This window comes from Amphiprion ocellaris, chromosome 22, assembly GCF_022539595.1.
Source record: "Amphiprion ocellaris isolate individual 3 ecotype Okinawa chromosome 22, ASM2253959v1, whole genome shotgun sequence".
Taxonomy (NCBI): Eukaryota; Metazoa; Chordata; class Actinopteri; family Pomacentridae; genus Amphiprion; species Amphiprion ocellaris.
This window is the reverse complement of record NC_072787.1, coordinates 14,108,150-14,124,517: the sequence shown is the minus strand read 5'-3', so window position 1 is coordinate 14,124,517 and position 16,368 is coordinate 14,108,150. Positions and strand designations below refer to the sequence as shown.

The following is a 16,368-nucleotide window of genomic DNA, read 5'->3' as shown; positions in this document are numbered from 1 at the left end:
TTATTAAATCATTAAATCAAACACAGTTACTCTTTTATTAATTTTTAAAAGATGATCAGCTTCCCAAAGGCATTTGACAGAAGGTGGAGCCTTTTCTGTAACTAGTGATGGGGTCAGACAAAAGATGCGAAAACAGAGGCTCATTTGAGCCCTGCTGCTCACCAAGGGAAACAATGTGGAAATTTTAGAAGACTGAGTGGACTGCACAAAAGAACACACACACTCACAGGGCCTAATGTGTGTATCAAAGAGGCATGGAGAATAGGTTTGAGGCTGAATTACTGCCTGATGCTAAGAGAAGCTCTGTTCATATGAAAGAAGAGGATTACGGAAAGAGACACAAAGAGAGTTTGCCTGAGAGAGACGGACGGAGAAAGATGAACAGGAACAGAGACAGACAAAGAGAAAGTGCAGTTAAAATGTTGTGCATAAATTAAAATGGACCAAGTTATGCCAGCGTTGTTACTTGTTGGTCTCATTCAGGCAATAAAGTTCAGAAACAAACTGCTCACCGGGTTGACTTCTGTGGATACACACTGAAACAGTGATGTGATGAAACATCTTTCATGTGTGTTGGCCTTTGCATATTTTGTCATTTCGCAAAAAATCCGCCAAGAAGGTCTGATAAATAATCCAAATTACTGTGAGTAACATTTCAGAAAAATTTTACTTCTGTATTTACGTGATTCACTGTAGAATCATTTCTACAGAAGCCTGACTTCACATGTGCTTGATTATCAGATTTAGAGGAGGAACAACCTTGTACAGCATTACTGAAATCCAATTAAAAGCACTAGGGGTAAAATCGAGATAGACAATACCAATTCTTAACAAAAACCAGTCAGATATACTTAAAAGCTAAGAGTAAAGTATATGTCTAAACCCCACAATGGACTAATTGACAAGTCTGCAGTAACTTGCATACATAGCAAATTGATTTCTAGTAACTCTGTGGTAAATAAACTGAACAATTCTCAATAAGGTAACTGTGGTAACTGGTTTAGTAAAACAGTAAATCATCCATAACTTAGTTAAGGTAAAGGTTGCTGCTGCTGCAAGACCATGAAATCTTATTCTGCTTTGAACACGGGCGCCTTCCTAACAACTGCATTCTTCTATCTTCCTGTGGTACACAAAACAGACCGTGTGCTGCTGTCTTTACTAGCAACAAAAGACAACCTGACATTTTATAGACTACCAGTTGGCTGCTCCACTGACGAAAACAAGGCCGTAAAGATGAATGTTCATCCATTCTGAGCTTTAACTGCCAACTATAAAAATAATAAATATGAAACAGAACTTTTCAAGAGGCAGTTGGGAGCATGAGAGACAGAGAGAGTTAGAGAGGAGGGAGAAAGACAGAAGATAAAGCAGGCATGAGAGGAAATACAGGGAGATCCAAGATCCAAACAGTGTATGGAAGAGAGTTCCTAAATAAACTGTAAACCATCTTAACATGTAAATGTGCCAAAAGTAATATTTACTGGTCAGGTTTTTTACATCAAAAAAATGACTAAACTTGCAACAAATGAATTAAATCTTTCAATGTCTTAAAAAGTACAAACATTAAGCAATAAATTTGCATAACATCTGGATTTTTTCCCCATTCTTTAATATAATCAGCAATGAATTTTGTGGAAAGGAAGAGAAGAGCTTTGCCTGTGGATATCTTTAAGCTGTTGCACCAAATACATAAGTCCAAATTGATCTTTGTGTTTGAGTATAGTGGAGAAACTACACTAACAACAGTTACTATAATAAATGTGCAACATATGTGAGCCTTTCTCAAAGCGTATGTGCCGTGTTTTTAGTGGCTACGCCTGCAGTGCATGTATGGTGTAGGGTTGTGGCAAAACAAGACAGTGAAGTTTCATTTTGGGATAGTTGTGTCTGCAGTGTCTGGACCCAGGACATTGCTGTGAAACTTTGTCTATTATGGGTAAGATCTGCAAACTACAGTAGACTTCGTAAGGGATAAAGCTACTAAGCACTGTCAGCTGGTCATGGCAAATAAATGCAGACGGGGTGATCAAGGCTCCGTAGCAGAGTCTCCATTTGATACAAAGCACTCCTTTCCTGCACACTGGTACTTGAAATTAAAAAGTATAGACACTTTATGATTCATTTTGGGGAAAAGGGTTGTCTCACATGGAAAACATAAGCAGAAGAAAAACACTGTATTTGGTGTGTTCCTTTATAACTATGCCTTCATCATCTCTCTGACTTTTGCACTGGAATATCATGGACCCATAATTATGTTACTGCCATAATGCTGTAGTTTGTCCAACATGACAGTATTGCAATATTGCCAACATTTGCACACAGATTTTTTGTAACTATTATTTATCTTATTTTGTTTTTAATTCAATTTTTATTATTATTATTTCTCATTTCATTTTTTATCTTCTGTTATTTTTATTTGTTTCAGTTGTGTGAAGGGAGTTCGCAAAATAAGAATTTCATCACTCAGGGTAACCACTGTGTTTCGACCGTGTGTATGACAATAAGGTTCTTGAATCTCTTGAAAGGCTGGTATATTTTTCATTTGTTGCACAGATCTCCATGGCACACATGCACCACCTATGCACTGCGCACACACTTGCTGTAGCCATTTTCACTGGTTATAATCAGTAAGTGTAGTGTTGTAGCACCCATCCACCATACTATAACGGCAATAAAGCGCATGGTTGGCAATAGTGTGTATGTATGGCTTATATGTGAAACGTGTTCTCCAAGCATAACTTAGAACAACTATGCCTCCGTGGTGCCCGCAGCTGTCTGTGTGCATCCATCAGGGAGTATAATCCTGTTTTAAACAGGTTATGTAATTGTCCTGCTGGCTGCCTTTGGTCAGAAAGAGAAAGTTTATTCTTGTTCTGCCTCTTGATCTTAGTCCCAACAAGGTAATGAAGCACCTTTGCATTCATGTTCTTCATCCACCAGCTCACACACCCATCCTTTGATTTATGCAGCAGACCAAGATTAAGTGGATGAAAGTTAAGCTACTTTTCTTCTTAAGCACACACAACCTCATCCTTTCACCCTCCTGAATCCCACTTCACAAAGATTAGACTACATTAGCTTAAACTTTCCAAAATTGTTGTCATGAATATATTTTTCTTGCAGAAGCATATACTGTGACAGGAAATGAAACAAAACTACCATTTACCTGCATGATGAACTCCCTACGTCGGGGCATCCCTCTCTCAGAGAGCAGCAGGTACTCGGGCTCTTTCTCCTTTTTGGCCTGCTGGATCTGGGCTAGACGGCTGATGGGGTTCATGCCCTGGCCATAGTCTGGTCCCGTCTGGACGGAAAAGAAGATAGACAGCATCAGTTCCATGGATTACAATCATTTATCATATAATTATAATCATCGGAAGCCTACCAAGCTTAACTGATAAGAAGTATGTGTCTTTTAGCAATATATGTGGGTAAATGGAATTGAAATCATCTGCAATTGATGGATAGACGGGAAATAAGCAGGAAAATGTCAGTGACGCATAGTAGTGATATTTCCATGTTAATTTTCACTCAATTTGCAGCCAGCGAATTAAAATGTGTTAATTCTGCTGTTCTTGTGAAAGAAAAAAACTGGATGCCTCGAGCAAAACTTAAAAAAAACTTCAATACACTGTCATCCAGCTGTAGCACCTTGAGGATGGTCTTGGTTCGTTTCTTGTAGTGCGTCTTGGGTTTCTCCACAGTGGGTATGAAGGGCAGCTTCTTTAGGTCCTGCAGGATGGACAGAGCAGCACGCTTCTTGGACAGCTTCTTGCTGTTGCCCTCTCCCTCAGCGGAGAACTCCCCCACGGTGACACGAGTCAGGAAGCTTTTCATGTGTGGTGGGCCGCTCTCCTTCAAAACCTGGGGAAGGTAGAGGAGGATGTTTGTCACAAAAAAAAATAATTGAAACAACGTACAAATAGGAAGAAATGAATGAATGATTAGTAAGTGTTTTTGTTATCCATGGTATGTGTGAGGGAGTGTGTGCGGCGCATTCTGTGAGCAGCTACAGCAGGTGGTCCAAAACATCTGTTCTCGATGGTCATACTGCTACCCACCCATATGCGCGTGTTATCCATATACAAAAACACACTGGAGCGAACAACACTGACGTACAAACACACATATGAAGAGTAACATGTTCCTAGATGACAGTCTCTAGTGATGAAGGCTCAGTTTCCTTCCTCTAGCCTCTGGTCACCTGGGAGACCTAAAACAAACACCGGCTGGCGTTAGGTCATGCTTCTGCAATCACATCTACTTCCTGTGAAGTCCGAGAACAGTACGTGAGTGTGTGTGTGTGTGTGAGTGCATGTGTGTGTGGAGCAGGTGGGGTTCTCCCCAACCTTATATAGGAAAATACTGGAGGAAGAATTAGGTTTCACACACTTACTGAGTCCAGAAGTACATGTTCACTTAATGTGGATGCAGTTTCAGTTCTTAGCTAAATGGCTTTCCCTTGCTCTCCCTCTAATTGTAGCTGCTGTGTGTGCGTTTCTTTGGATTTTCTCAACTCCCACAAGCTTTCTTTATTTGAACCTAATTTGTGGTGCAGACAGCACAAATTGTAGCAATCAGATGCAATCTAGAAACAGTAAATTTGAACCCAGTGACCGGTAAAACAGATTAAACTGATAAGCGGAACCTTGAGCATTCCTCAGATACTTCGCACATCAACACAGACTAATACCAGACCTTGAGGAAAACAAAGGATAATGTGTGCATATCCCCTCTTCACTCTTACACAACTATACCCACACAAACAAATGGTTCAGTTCAATTAAGAATGGAAAACGACAAGGCAAGTCTGGTGCATGAAATCTGCTCCCATCACTGACAGAGAAACTAACTGTGGGAGCATATAATATAGATGTAGTTTGAATGCTTTATTTGCTGTCAAATTGCATTTTGATTTTATTATACACTGGATAAAAAGATTACAGTTATATTCCTCATCCTAACTGAGAGATATTCTTAACTTGGCTGACACTGGCCCCATGTTTGCTGCCACTGTTAACCTGTTAGCCTGTCAAAATTCCTGCACAATGAGTTGAAGCATGTAGGGATGTGTGTTGCAGGGAAGCCTTGGAGTACTAGCCGTGCAAGCTAACAGCCAAACTCGCTCCCACCCAGGGGATCTACTCTGGTCTTGCTCATCACCAGAAAAAGGAAATGTAACATGGCAGCTTCTTGTACATTACAACATTCAAAGGGACTGGTTACATCCTATTTCTGAACTTCTTGATCAGTGCTGACAGTGTTGGTGATGACACTGCTCATCACCGGCCGGTGCTCAGCTTAGATTATGTCAACTTGGACAAACAGATATGAGCTCGTGACAAAATGTAGATAGCCTTTTGTTTTACACCAGCAGGCACAAGTCAGTGATGCTGTTGTGTTGGATGATGGGATGTAAAGGACAGGAAGCCTCCTCAGCTGCTCAGTCCTGTGGCTTCCATCACAGCGAACATGTGTAAGTGTTCAGCTTATGTGGTTGAGCAAGATGGTTACAAAGACATAAACACTATTGCATCAGCGACAGGATTTGAACAAAAGCTCTTTTTCCACATGCATGGAAAGATAAACAATTTCTTTAAGTTACGGGAAAATTAGGCACCCCAGTGGGCGAGTTGCGGACCATCTGATGGTGCTGTTCCTGGTTTGATTCTGGCCAGGAAATTTTGTTACAAGTCATTGTTTAGCTGTCAGACAATGAGTGGAGAGGCCAGCATATCTTTCCCATTATCTGGCTTCACTAAGCTGAACAACCACAGTCGCGCTGAGCGGTCACATGAAGCTGGTCAACAATTCGCTTAGTCAACCTAGGTTCACTGAATGTAGCTATGAGCACATTCACCTAAAAGGGACAGTGTTGTCACCAGATGCAAACTTAGAGACATCTAGAGTTGCATATTTCTCACAAGAAGAACAAACTATAGTTCTAAACAAAAAAAAAAAAGAAACAGGTTTAAAAGTAACACAGTCACTGGCAATAAACTGTCAAGTGTGTTAATGTGTGAGTTAATAAGCTTATCAATATCACTGCCTAATATAAAGCTGGGTTGCTTAGATGCAGCCTACTCTTACAGCTTATTTTAGCCTTATTTGTTCAGTTGCAATAATGGCAGGGTTGAACAGTCTTGGGAGCAGGTAAAGAACAAATAATCAAATGCCATTCAATGCAATAAGCAGATTCGCTGCAAATCTTATAAAAGATCAACAACCACACGGCCTTAAGGTTTTATCAGTCTCTGTTTTATGAATTGTATTGCTACACTAAAGCCTACAGAAAAATGAAATGGCTTTGAAATTGCTAGCAGTCAAGAGGGTAGAAAAACAAAGCAAGGGAGCTGTATCTCTTATATCTCGGTTTAGGTGGGTTTAGATGGTATGTATAATATTTTGGCCTCCCCAGACACCCTTTCATTATACTCACACTGAGCTCCACAAGATCTTCTAGGAATGGTAATGAAATTTTCCAAGAAAATTGATTGGTCAGTCGGTGATGTTTTCATTCATACTGATCTGTTGTCTCAAACATAACTTGCTCTGCAGCAGGTTAGGTGCGCAGCGTTAAGTCATCATGGCGACGTAGTCCAGTAAGAAGTGAACTACCTTCATAAAACTGAACACTCAGGATTAAAACTGGAATCCTGCCTCATAGTACAGGTTTCAGCAAGATATTGGACATAGTCTGGCAGATAATACTTTGGTTTTGGGTGGAACAGACAAAAAAAACGACAACATTAATTAAATAATGAGGCTCAGAGGTGCTGGTAGGTGGATTTTGTCACTTTTGGAGTCAAGTTGACTGTTTCACCCTTTAGCTGTAGCTAAGGAGCTGTAGGCTTCAGCTACGTATTTACCAGATGTGAAAGACCCACCAATCCTTGTGTCTAACTCTTGGTGAGAAAAGACAAATTCAAATTTCCAGAAATGTACATTTTGTTTTAAAACAAAACAAACAAACAAAAAGCCTAAAATGTGTATAGTATGTCACACTTTTTGGGCTCCTCCATGTTTGTTGTGTAGCTCACATTGGATGTCAAAACTGTAAAAATAATGTATTTCATTAATAATTTTCCAATTTCACCCTCATATCCATTTATTTGTTTACTGTACTTTTTTCCAGAAACAACAGTTATCTTCTTTACAGGTACAAATTGCCAAAGAATGCTGTAACTGTATCTGAACTCTTTGTACAAAAGGATGTTTTTTTGTTGTCTGCTTTCTTTTCCTGCTCATCTAACACTCTCGTTTCAAGGTGACACACTGGGAACGTGCACAGATATCACAGAATAAGTGGTGGACAAGTGTTGCACTGATATGATTCATCTGCGCTGCCTAAAGTGAAAACACACAGTTACCGACAGGAGGAGAGGAATCAAATGTGGCTGGTACACATATATGGTACAGGTAACAAAGAGTACGAGATTAAGTGTATATCTGTGCACACAATGCTACATACTCTCGGCCAAGGATGGCGGCAGACAAGCTGCAGTCAGACTCCTGGCAGACGACACGGGATCTGCACCACACCGATGGGATTTCAGCACTTCCATTCATTTACACGCATAGCCGCACACACATACATGCAAACAAACACACAAACACACCCGTCTCGCACCTAATGACAAGGATCAGGTTGTACACAGGAAACCTTCGGTAATTCAATGTTGATTTTTTTTCAATCCCCTTCTCTTCTTGTCTCTTCATCTCTTCTTTTACGAACATGTAAGGCCTTCTCTTCGGCTTCCCATAGAGACATTAATACCCTGAGCAGTCTGAGGATCTGTGCATGCGAGAACTCAGGTACTCTGGAAGAAGAGGCTATGGGAGCAGGGTAGGACAATGGTGGGGACTGGTAGAGGGAAGAAAGGCTCTTTTGTGACGAGTGGTGGATGGACAAGCCCTGAGGGAAGCTGCTTCTTGTAAGATGGGTGGTTCTTGGCCCAGACCCTCTTCTCTTGTGTCCTCCTTGGAAAGGGAGCCTCCAATGCAACACACTAGCTGTGATTTATAGATTGGTTCCTCTTTGATGCTGACATCTGTTTGATATTGCCTGACGAGGGGATTAAATGAGCCAACTGGCTCTCAGGGTGGCGGCGACCCTCATCGTTGCGGAGGGATGGGAAAGCAGACACTCGCTAGCAGTGACTCACGGGTAATTTCATGCCCCACTGAGGACAGGGATGAGATGATGTGAAAACATGGCTGCTCGGAAAGGCGTTCACATGAGAGATGACCATTAAGGTTTCGTGTAGGATGCACGAATGCGTAACTGTGCAGGCATGTGTGTCAGTTTAAGAGTTTGACTGAGGCTGAGGGAGCGAACCATTTCATCTCACTGCATCAAACAAGATATGGTAAAGAAGATGTGACATTGCAGGACAGAACATGAAGTCTAGCTTTGCCTAAAGAGTTAGAATGTAATAGATGGGGCAAAAAACCCCATAGAGGTGCGTAATTTACCGTTGGTCTGCAGCCACAGCATAGCGGCAGTGTGAGAGGATAATGCATGCAACACACTGACTGAGGATGAAAGTGAATCTGCTGGAGCGAAATCAGGGGTATGAGACGTACAGAAAGGTATGTTATGTCAGGAGAGGGAGAGGATTGATTTCCATCTCCCTGGCTCTTTCATCTCCAGCTCCTCTCAGCTATGTTGGCTTATGGAGCTGCATATACAGCAGACTGCCCTCCCATCCCTTACAGAGTACAATCCAATGTAGAGTAAACTCCAAACACTTTGTGACCACAACCAATCCCTTCTGAATAAAGCTCAATATAAGCATCTTTCCTTGGGCAGAACAGTGCTCACTATATAAACCACTGATTATTTGTAATGAACACCAGATCTGTCTCTGTTCAACAAACAAGGTTCTTATATACATATGATACAGTACAGGCAGTTCACTTCTTACTGTGTCACTCAAAATGAAAGGCTTTCTCGAGTCAAAGAAAACTATTATGTGCATACAAACCCCATTCGTTCAACTTCAACACAAACTTGCAGTGAAGCCATAGTGGATATTTTAAATCTTAACTGCAGTGGCAAAAATGCACAGTACTAATATCTAGCATTCACTGGTCTCAATTAATACACCAGACAATATATTTTTTAAATTGCTATTGTAAAGAAATGGACTAAACTGCATGTTAAGCTTCGTTTCAGGTCGGAATGAAAATATGTTTTGCTTATTTGTCTCTTTTTACTCACTGGCATTCAATCTCTTTGCTTGCAAATGACTCTTTGCTTTTCCTATTTTCTAGGTATTTCATCTTTCATTTGGATAAAATGATATAATCTGGATGTATGTTTATTTTTCCATCTCTTAGGCCTCTTTTAATATTGTACACAAATATAAGCCATACTTGTAGGCTTTTGTGGGCTTTTTGTATCCACATGCCTCATTGTATGCGATCGTGTGCTATGTCAAAGCTAAATAAACACTGATTGTTGCTCAATGCTTGACGTGGCACAAAAAACAAATCTGGTGTGACTGATGAAGATTTTACGGTAAAGAAAAAGGACAATCTGACCCATTTTCACTGTTTTCCTCCACTATAAATCATGAAATCTATTTACAACAAACAATAGACTAAACAAACCAAGCTAAACGCTGCTTTCACAAAGTGCACATAAATCGGAACTTGTGAAACAGACAAAAATTATCAACTGTTGACGGAGTAGTAGATAGATAGTGAAAGAAATAAAGTGTGAGAGAATGCACATGGAAAACAGTTGCTGATTTACTGCTCATCAGACAACAGTAACAAACAGGATGTCTCCAGACTAACAGTGAGCAGCAAAGCGACCCGTTTGGAGGAATGTCACTGTGGTCTCCTTTTAAAAACCGCTGCTCTCAGCTTCCAATCTGGAGGGACTGCAAATGAAAGCGGTGTAATTGCTGACAGTGACAGACATGCCAGATAATGAATCACATCAATGCAGATTTAGCTGGCTGAAATTATTAATAGCAGTTCCAGGAAGGATAGCCATGTCATGCTCTGATGATCAAATGTGTTTTTGAACAAAAAAGGGGGAAAGGGAGGGGCAAAAGGGAGGATTGGACAGGTTTCCAGATAATTTTTCTAATGTTGTGTAAACTCTTAATAACAAGCAAAGTCAACACAGTGAGTCGAGTTTGCCTCCCTTCCTTCCCTCCCTGTTACCATTTCCTCTCACCCCCTTCTGCCTGCCTCCCTAACTCTCCACATGCTACTGGCCTTGTGTGTGATTTTTGGGAATGATGGTAGGAGAGATGGAAGGGAGGGATTCTGTGGAGGAAGGGAGGGGGCATGAAGTGTAAACTGAGCCTCCCTTGTTTTTGGCACCTAGCTGAGTGCAAAAGAAGAAGAGGGAGCGATGAGGGAGAGAATATTGGATGAGTCAGCTGAGATATGGTGAAAGCCAAGGAGAACGGAACCAGCAGGTCATTTAAGGACACAGTAGACTTTGTGGATTTAGAAAAGTTGAAGGCTGAAGCTCCAAAGAGTAATAAAGCAGTGGTAGGATTATTTGAAATGTCAGAGGAATCTTGCTGGAAAAGCTAAAAAGTCAGTTTTCTAATCCAGAGGATTCTGGCCACTTGCCAATATTGTATGGCTACAGCCACAATAACACATTTTCATTTTGAAACTTATAACATGTTTACACCCCTAAAACCCAGACTTTTGGAAACACTACCAACCACGTTTCATTTTAAAAAACCCCAGACTGTGTTTTAGTCTGGATGGGCAGAAACTGAAACTTTTGGAAATTATGACACAGACAGAAATGTTCACTTTCTGATCGAGTCTCAGCCTTCACTATACATCGTTCCCTGATTTGTCATGCTCCTATGATGGTTATCCAGAAGAAAACCAAGATATCAGTTTTGACTATACCATACAGGTGTTTTTGCTAACAGCTGCTGTGTCGTTAAGCAAATCTCTGGTCTTGTCAATCACCATTGCTGTTCTTCCTCCATAGAATTTTCTACACCTAAGCAACCAACCTCCTGTTTCATGTTTACATCAGTTACTTACATGCCAAGTATAAATAAATGGCTATATGATATGCGATGTCAGGTGTTAGTGAGCACGGTGACTATTGCTAAAATGGTGCCATAGCAGTTTCACTTTAAAAAGAAAAAAACGTATTGGTATGTGTATGTGGACTGTTATTATTTTAGGTAGTTAAGTTTTACAAGTTATCCAAGTGACAAGCTCATTAATCCAAAGATCTTTCCCAGAGGCTGCTGTGAACAGTAATATGTTCTTACCGAAAAGAAACCACCATATCTGGACAAGCAAGTCAATGCAGATGTGGCTTAAGATGCATTTCCTCAACATGCTGGGCATTAAACTGACTGAGACTGTGCTGACATGAAAAGGAAAAGCCCCAGATTTACACATTTTCCCAGAATTTTACTATCACACTTGATCCAAGGTTTCCCACAAATGTTAATACCGAAGTTGGCCCACCTCCACAGGACTAACTTTGCTAAAGTTTTAAGAAATTTGTAAAATTAAGCCTTAGCCTTAAGGTAACTAGAGGATGAATGTTCACAGCAAATTATTTTTCTTAGCACAAAAGATAAAAAGAGAGTCTGTCAAGATATACCAGACTTGATTTAGTAAATCATTCTGACTGATAATGAAGAAAAAATAAGGCTCACACTGTTGCACAAAAAACCTTTACAGACTGGAAATGTTGGCGTCAGTGCAAGGAGCATTTCTGGTCAAATACTGAGCTTCAATTAGTTGAGTCTGAAAATGCTCAGCTGGAAGCACTTCTGAGGTAATGTGTTGAAATGCAATTAATTTAATCTTTGATATTCAGCTGCTTGATAATAGGTGAATACCTCTGTAATGATTGCCACAGTGCCTCTCATCAGAAGCCCTTTGAGAGAGAAGCACAGGGACAAAGCTCTGCCTATCCACAATATCCTAAAGTTTACAAAGGGTTTCACAGGTAGAAATAACAAAATGTCTGCATAAATGGAACACACAAGTCGAAAGGCAGATTTTAAATTTGGCACAGAGTGCACAGCTCAAATAATGGAACAAGACTGTTGCTTTGGGGAGAGGAGAGGAGTGTATTACACAAAAACGGATTTGCCAGACTACAGTGACTGTTCAATTCCACAGAAATTAAAGTTATACTCAAGTCCCATGCAGAGAGTTTTTTAGACATTTGAATGATTACAAAGGAAATTAATTGCACAGTGCCAGATACTCCTCAGTGACTACCATTAACAAAGCTGAGTCAGCCAGTCACAACAGGACCACACCACTAAACCCATTCCAGTGTGCTTTGTCAAGCCCAGAAACACACTGAAGTTCACATCGAAACAAATTCCCACGAGCTACAAAATCTAGTAGTAATCCATCTACAAATTCCTGTTCACATATTTTAAGTCTCTTTAAGATAACTGACCACACTGGAGTACAAATTAGGCAAAACTGGGGAAACACACATCCTTACGCAGTTCATTTTATCATGACACGATAGAGTGTTATCAGTGGGACTCCTTCAGTTTCCATCTTATCTTTTCATGCAGCTAATGAGGTGTTTAGTTTTAGTCACACTTCCCGCATTAATACATTTCACAAACTCTGGAAATCCTGACTGCATAGTCATTGTGTAACTGCATGGATTTATCTTCATTCTGCTTTCATTTTGCAGTTACTTCAAAGAAGAACATAATTCACAGTAGTACCAATAATAATTTGTCTGTGTTAACTCATAATTCTGTCATGTTGTTCTCACCTCAAAATTAACAGACAAGTTCCTCTTGAGGGCAATTTCATAGACCAGGCTGATCTCTGATTTGCTGGCATCAGTGCCTTCCTCAGTCTCCCCTTTTTCTTCTGGGTTCTGGAAAAGAAAGAGTACAAAGAAATGTTTGTTATCACAAGAACTAGGACACCGGTTGAACAAATGGTCTGTCATTCCATTCTGCAGCTACAATTATTACTTATTATTTTCATTATCACAAGTTCTATTGAACAACAATGTCAAAATTATGATGTTTCTTCCACTTCTACATCCAGTCACATAAACAAGGAGGGTAGCAGCAGTGAACGGGTACAGCTATTTCTAATTAAAGCTAAAATTCAAAACGGCAGCTGCCACCACGGAAGCTTTGGCAGTTTCAAATCTGGTTCATATAAGTAGCAGCACTGGTATAGTGAAATCAAATGAGGAGCCAGTGCTGCAAGAATCCCCGCCATTATTTAAATCCCTGTTTGGGAGAATTATGACCTCCCACTAAATTAAGAAACATAGAAAATGAGTACAGATTAGATCACAACCGTATGGCAAAATGTTTGAACCTACTTCATGTCAAGTGGTGCCACAAAAGTCTGTTTTTCTTTGGCTTTGACGAAATAAAACACAAACGAACCCCTGCAGATATGCAACCATATAAATGCATAGAAAAATATAAAAGCACGAGGCCACCAACAATGTGCAGATATTTTTTTAATTAAAGAGGAGGAATAATAAGATATTTACTTCATTCTTTTTTAAGAGTTTCTAAAAAAAACTTTTTTTGTTTATTTTTTAATAAAAGGAAAGAACATCTTCCTTTTTGTTTTTGCCAATTCATGACTCCAAAATTGTGGCACATATCAAACAATAGCATTTCCGAATTACCCAACAAGAGCGTGGATGTCGGCCAACCTGCTGCAACGAAAAGCTTGTCTGTTTGCTGGAAACAATCTTTATCTGATATGGGATTGAGAACCAGGACACGACTGGTGGTCCTCTGTCTGCACAGGAAGGTCTTAAAGGGGTGGTCCAGGATTCCTGTGTATTAACTCTCCTCTAGATAGCGAAACGATTGAAAATTAATAACAATGGACCTCTAAAGGGATAACAATTTTAAGCAAGTTGATTAAGGACGGTAAAGTTATCAGCTTTGACACACTTAAAAATAAATATGCACTGGAAAAACAAGACTTTTACCGATATTTACAAATACGTAATTATATAGAAGCAAAAGTAGATACAGTGTCAGAGAGTAACATGGACTTACTGAAATTGTTTAGAAATTCATATGAAGGGAAAATGAATAAGAAGCCAATTTCAGTTTTGTATAAATGTCTGAGGAATTGTAAGTGTCATTCCACTGAACATGCAAAGACAATGTGGGAGAAAGAAGGAGGGATGACTATATCAGAGGAGGAATGGACTGCAATATGGAAACTCCAGTGGAAATGCACAAAATCACAGAGATGGAAGGAATATGGATGGAAAACTTAGATAAGATACTTCATCACTCCATGTCAAAAAACACATTATGATGGATCCCCTCCTATCTGCTGGAGAAAGTGTGGAGACCAACGTGCAAACCATTTTCACATCCTATGGGACTGCCCACTGATTAGACAGTATTGGAAAGATGTTCATGGAGCACTACAAGACATTTTTAAATGTGTAATTCCATTTGGAATAAAAACTGTTTATTTTGGATGTTTACCAGAGGACTGGAGAAAAAAGGATAAATATCTAATGAGTGTTTTGTTGGTTGCAAGTAAGAAATCGATAACTAAAAAATGACTATTGCAGGATATTCCTACCATGTCAGCATGGTGGGATATAACAATGGATATTTATAAAATGGAAGAGATAACAGCATTTGTAAATCATAAACAAAATTGGTTTGTAGCATGTTGGGAAAAATGGGTTGCGTACATAAAAATTAAAAAGCCCAATTTAATCTTGAGTTAAAAATTTAAAAACAATGTAATGGTCACTCCCTAATGTTCAAAAATATGTTCATGTTTCTGTTTATCTTATTGCATTGTATTTTGTTTTACTTTCTGGATGGGAAATTGTCTTCAGAAAAACGAACGATGATAATATTGTGCACATGCTGGCACATGTGAATTGTACTCAGTAAAAATTTGATAAAACTGAAAAATAAAGAATTGAAAAAAAAAAAAGAAGATTAATAACAATGTCCTCCTCATAACAGAAACTAGAGCATAAGGAATCAGAGAATATAATAAAATATGAAGGTCAGCATGAAAGCACCAACACATTTCACATGTTTCAGAGACAGGCCTGATTACATTTCAAAAATTTCTCTCTAGCCACAACATTTTGGCTGATTAATCTATAAAGTAATAGTGGATTTAAAGTCGGGTGATTCAGGTTTGAGATTTTAGTCACTTCTTTGTTTCTGAATTGCCAAGTAACATATAGATCCAACTGACAAGAACAACTCTCACAAATTTTAATCTCTGAATACATGTCTTGCTATTGGTCATGACAGTCCCTTCAGCTGGTAATGAAACCTAATTCACACCATAGAGATCATATAATCAGCCATACAAGGGGTTTTTTTGCTGCCCGTTGTGTATGGGAATGCAGAGTGCTGTCTCGATCTTTATCTTCTCATGTCCAGCTCTTTGTCTGATTACGTCTGAATGGCTGCGGTCTTTCCCTTTGGGCTCCTTCCCTTCTCCTGCCTCATTGTGTGACCTGATACGGCACATGATTAATACTGTGTGATCTCTTGGATTTCACAGGAAACAGTCACGTTGCACCTACCGCACTGGGCCAAAGACCTAATATTAGTGGGAGGTACATGCACTGTATTTGTGCTGAAACATACAGTACTATGTAAAGGTTTTCTGGCGCTTTAAATGTTTAGATCTGAGTCTGATCAGTCCTGATTCCCTTTTTTCCCTGATTTTTTAAATTTTGACTTCAAACAAATAACCAGGGTTTTAATGAACGATCCAGCAGCAAAAAGAACAAGGAGTCCTGCAACATACGGTAATGGCCTCACTGAACCGCCATCATCACGTGAGTCTGGTGTAACACAATAATATGAGAAAAGCAACTTCCCAACCGCGGCATGTTCTCCAAGACATTTGGAGCAACCTACCTGCCAAGTATCTTAAAAATTTGAATGCGCAAGTACCGAGGAGAAATGGTGACTCAAAGGGCAAAAAGGATGACTCCACCACATGTTGATCTGTTTTAGCTTTCTTCTGTAACTTGTAAGACGTCGACTGATAAAAACTACAGTATTGTACATTATCGATTTTGTATGTACATAAATACACAAAACTGTAGAGTGGGTGAGTCCAAAGGAGCTCAGTCTATTTTCCATCCCACTGCTTTCATTTGAATTTTAACATGCATTTATGGCTTTCATGGTCACATTTTCCTCTCTCACCCTCTTTCTTGATATGTGTGATCAACAGTGTGAATCCGCTCTTGAGGCTGCCTTACCAAGCCGCCGGGGGTAAGTGTCCGCATGTGTCAGTCGGTGTGCATTCATGTGCGAACCAGAATGACCAAGCAGATTAGCAAACTTCCTGTGACAAAGACAAATAGAGGGTCTAAATCTGACCTCG

The 16,368-nt window shown here is 39.8% G+C and overlaps 1 protein-coding gene across 1 annotated transcript in view; it reads right to left on the bottom strand.

Annotated features, from left to right (window-relative positions):
- stau2 (staufen double-stranded RNA binding protein 2) overlaps positions 1–16,368 on the bottom strand; it is a 96,719-nt gene that overhangs the window by 53,964 nt on the left and 26,387 nt on the right. Inside the window, exons 7-9 of the mRNA XM_023276083.3 lie at positions 12,764–12,871; positions 3,655–3,867; positions 3,170–3,307 (exon numbers count right to left, since the gene is read on the bottom strand). Of these exons, the coding sequence (XP_023131851.1) occupies positions 3,170–3,307; positions 3,655–3,867; positions 12,764–12,871 (459 nt within the window). The remainder of the gene's footprint in view (positions 1–3,169; positions 3,308–3,654; positions 3,868–12,763; positions 12,872–16,368) is intronic.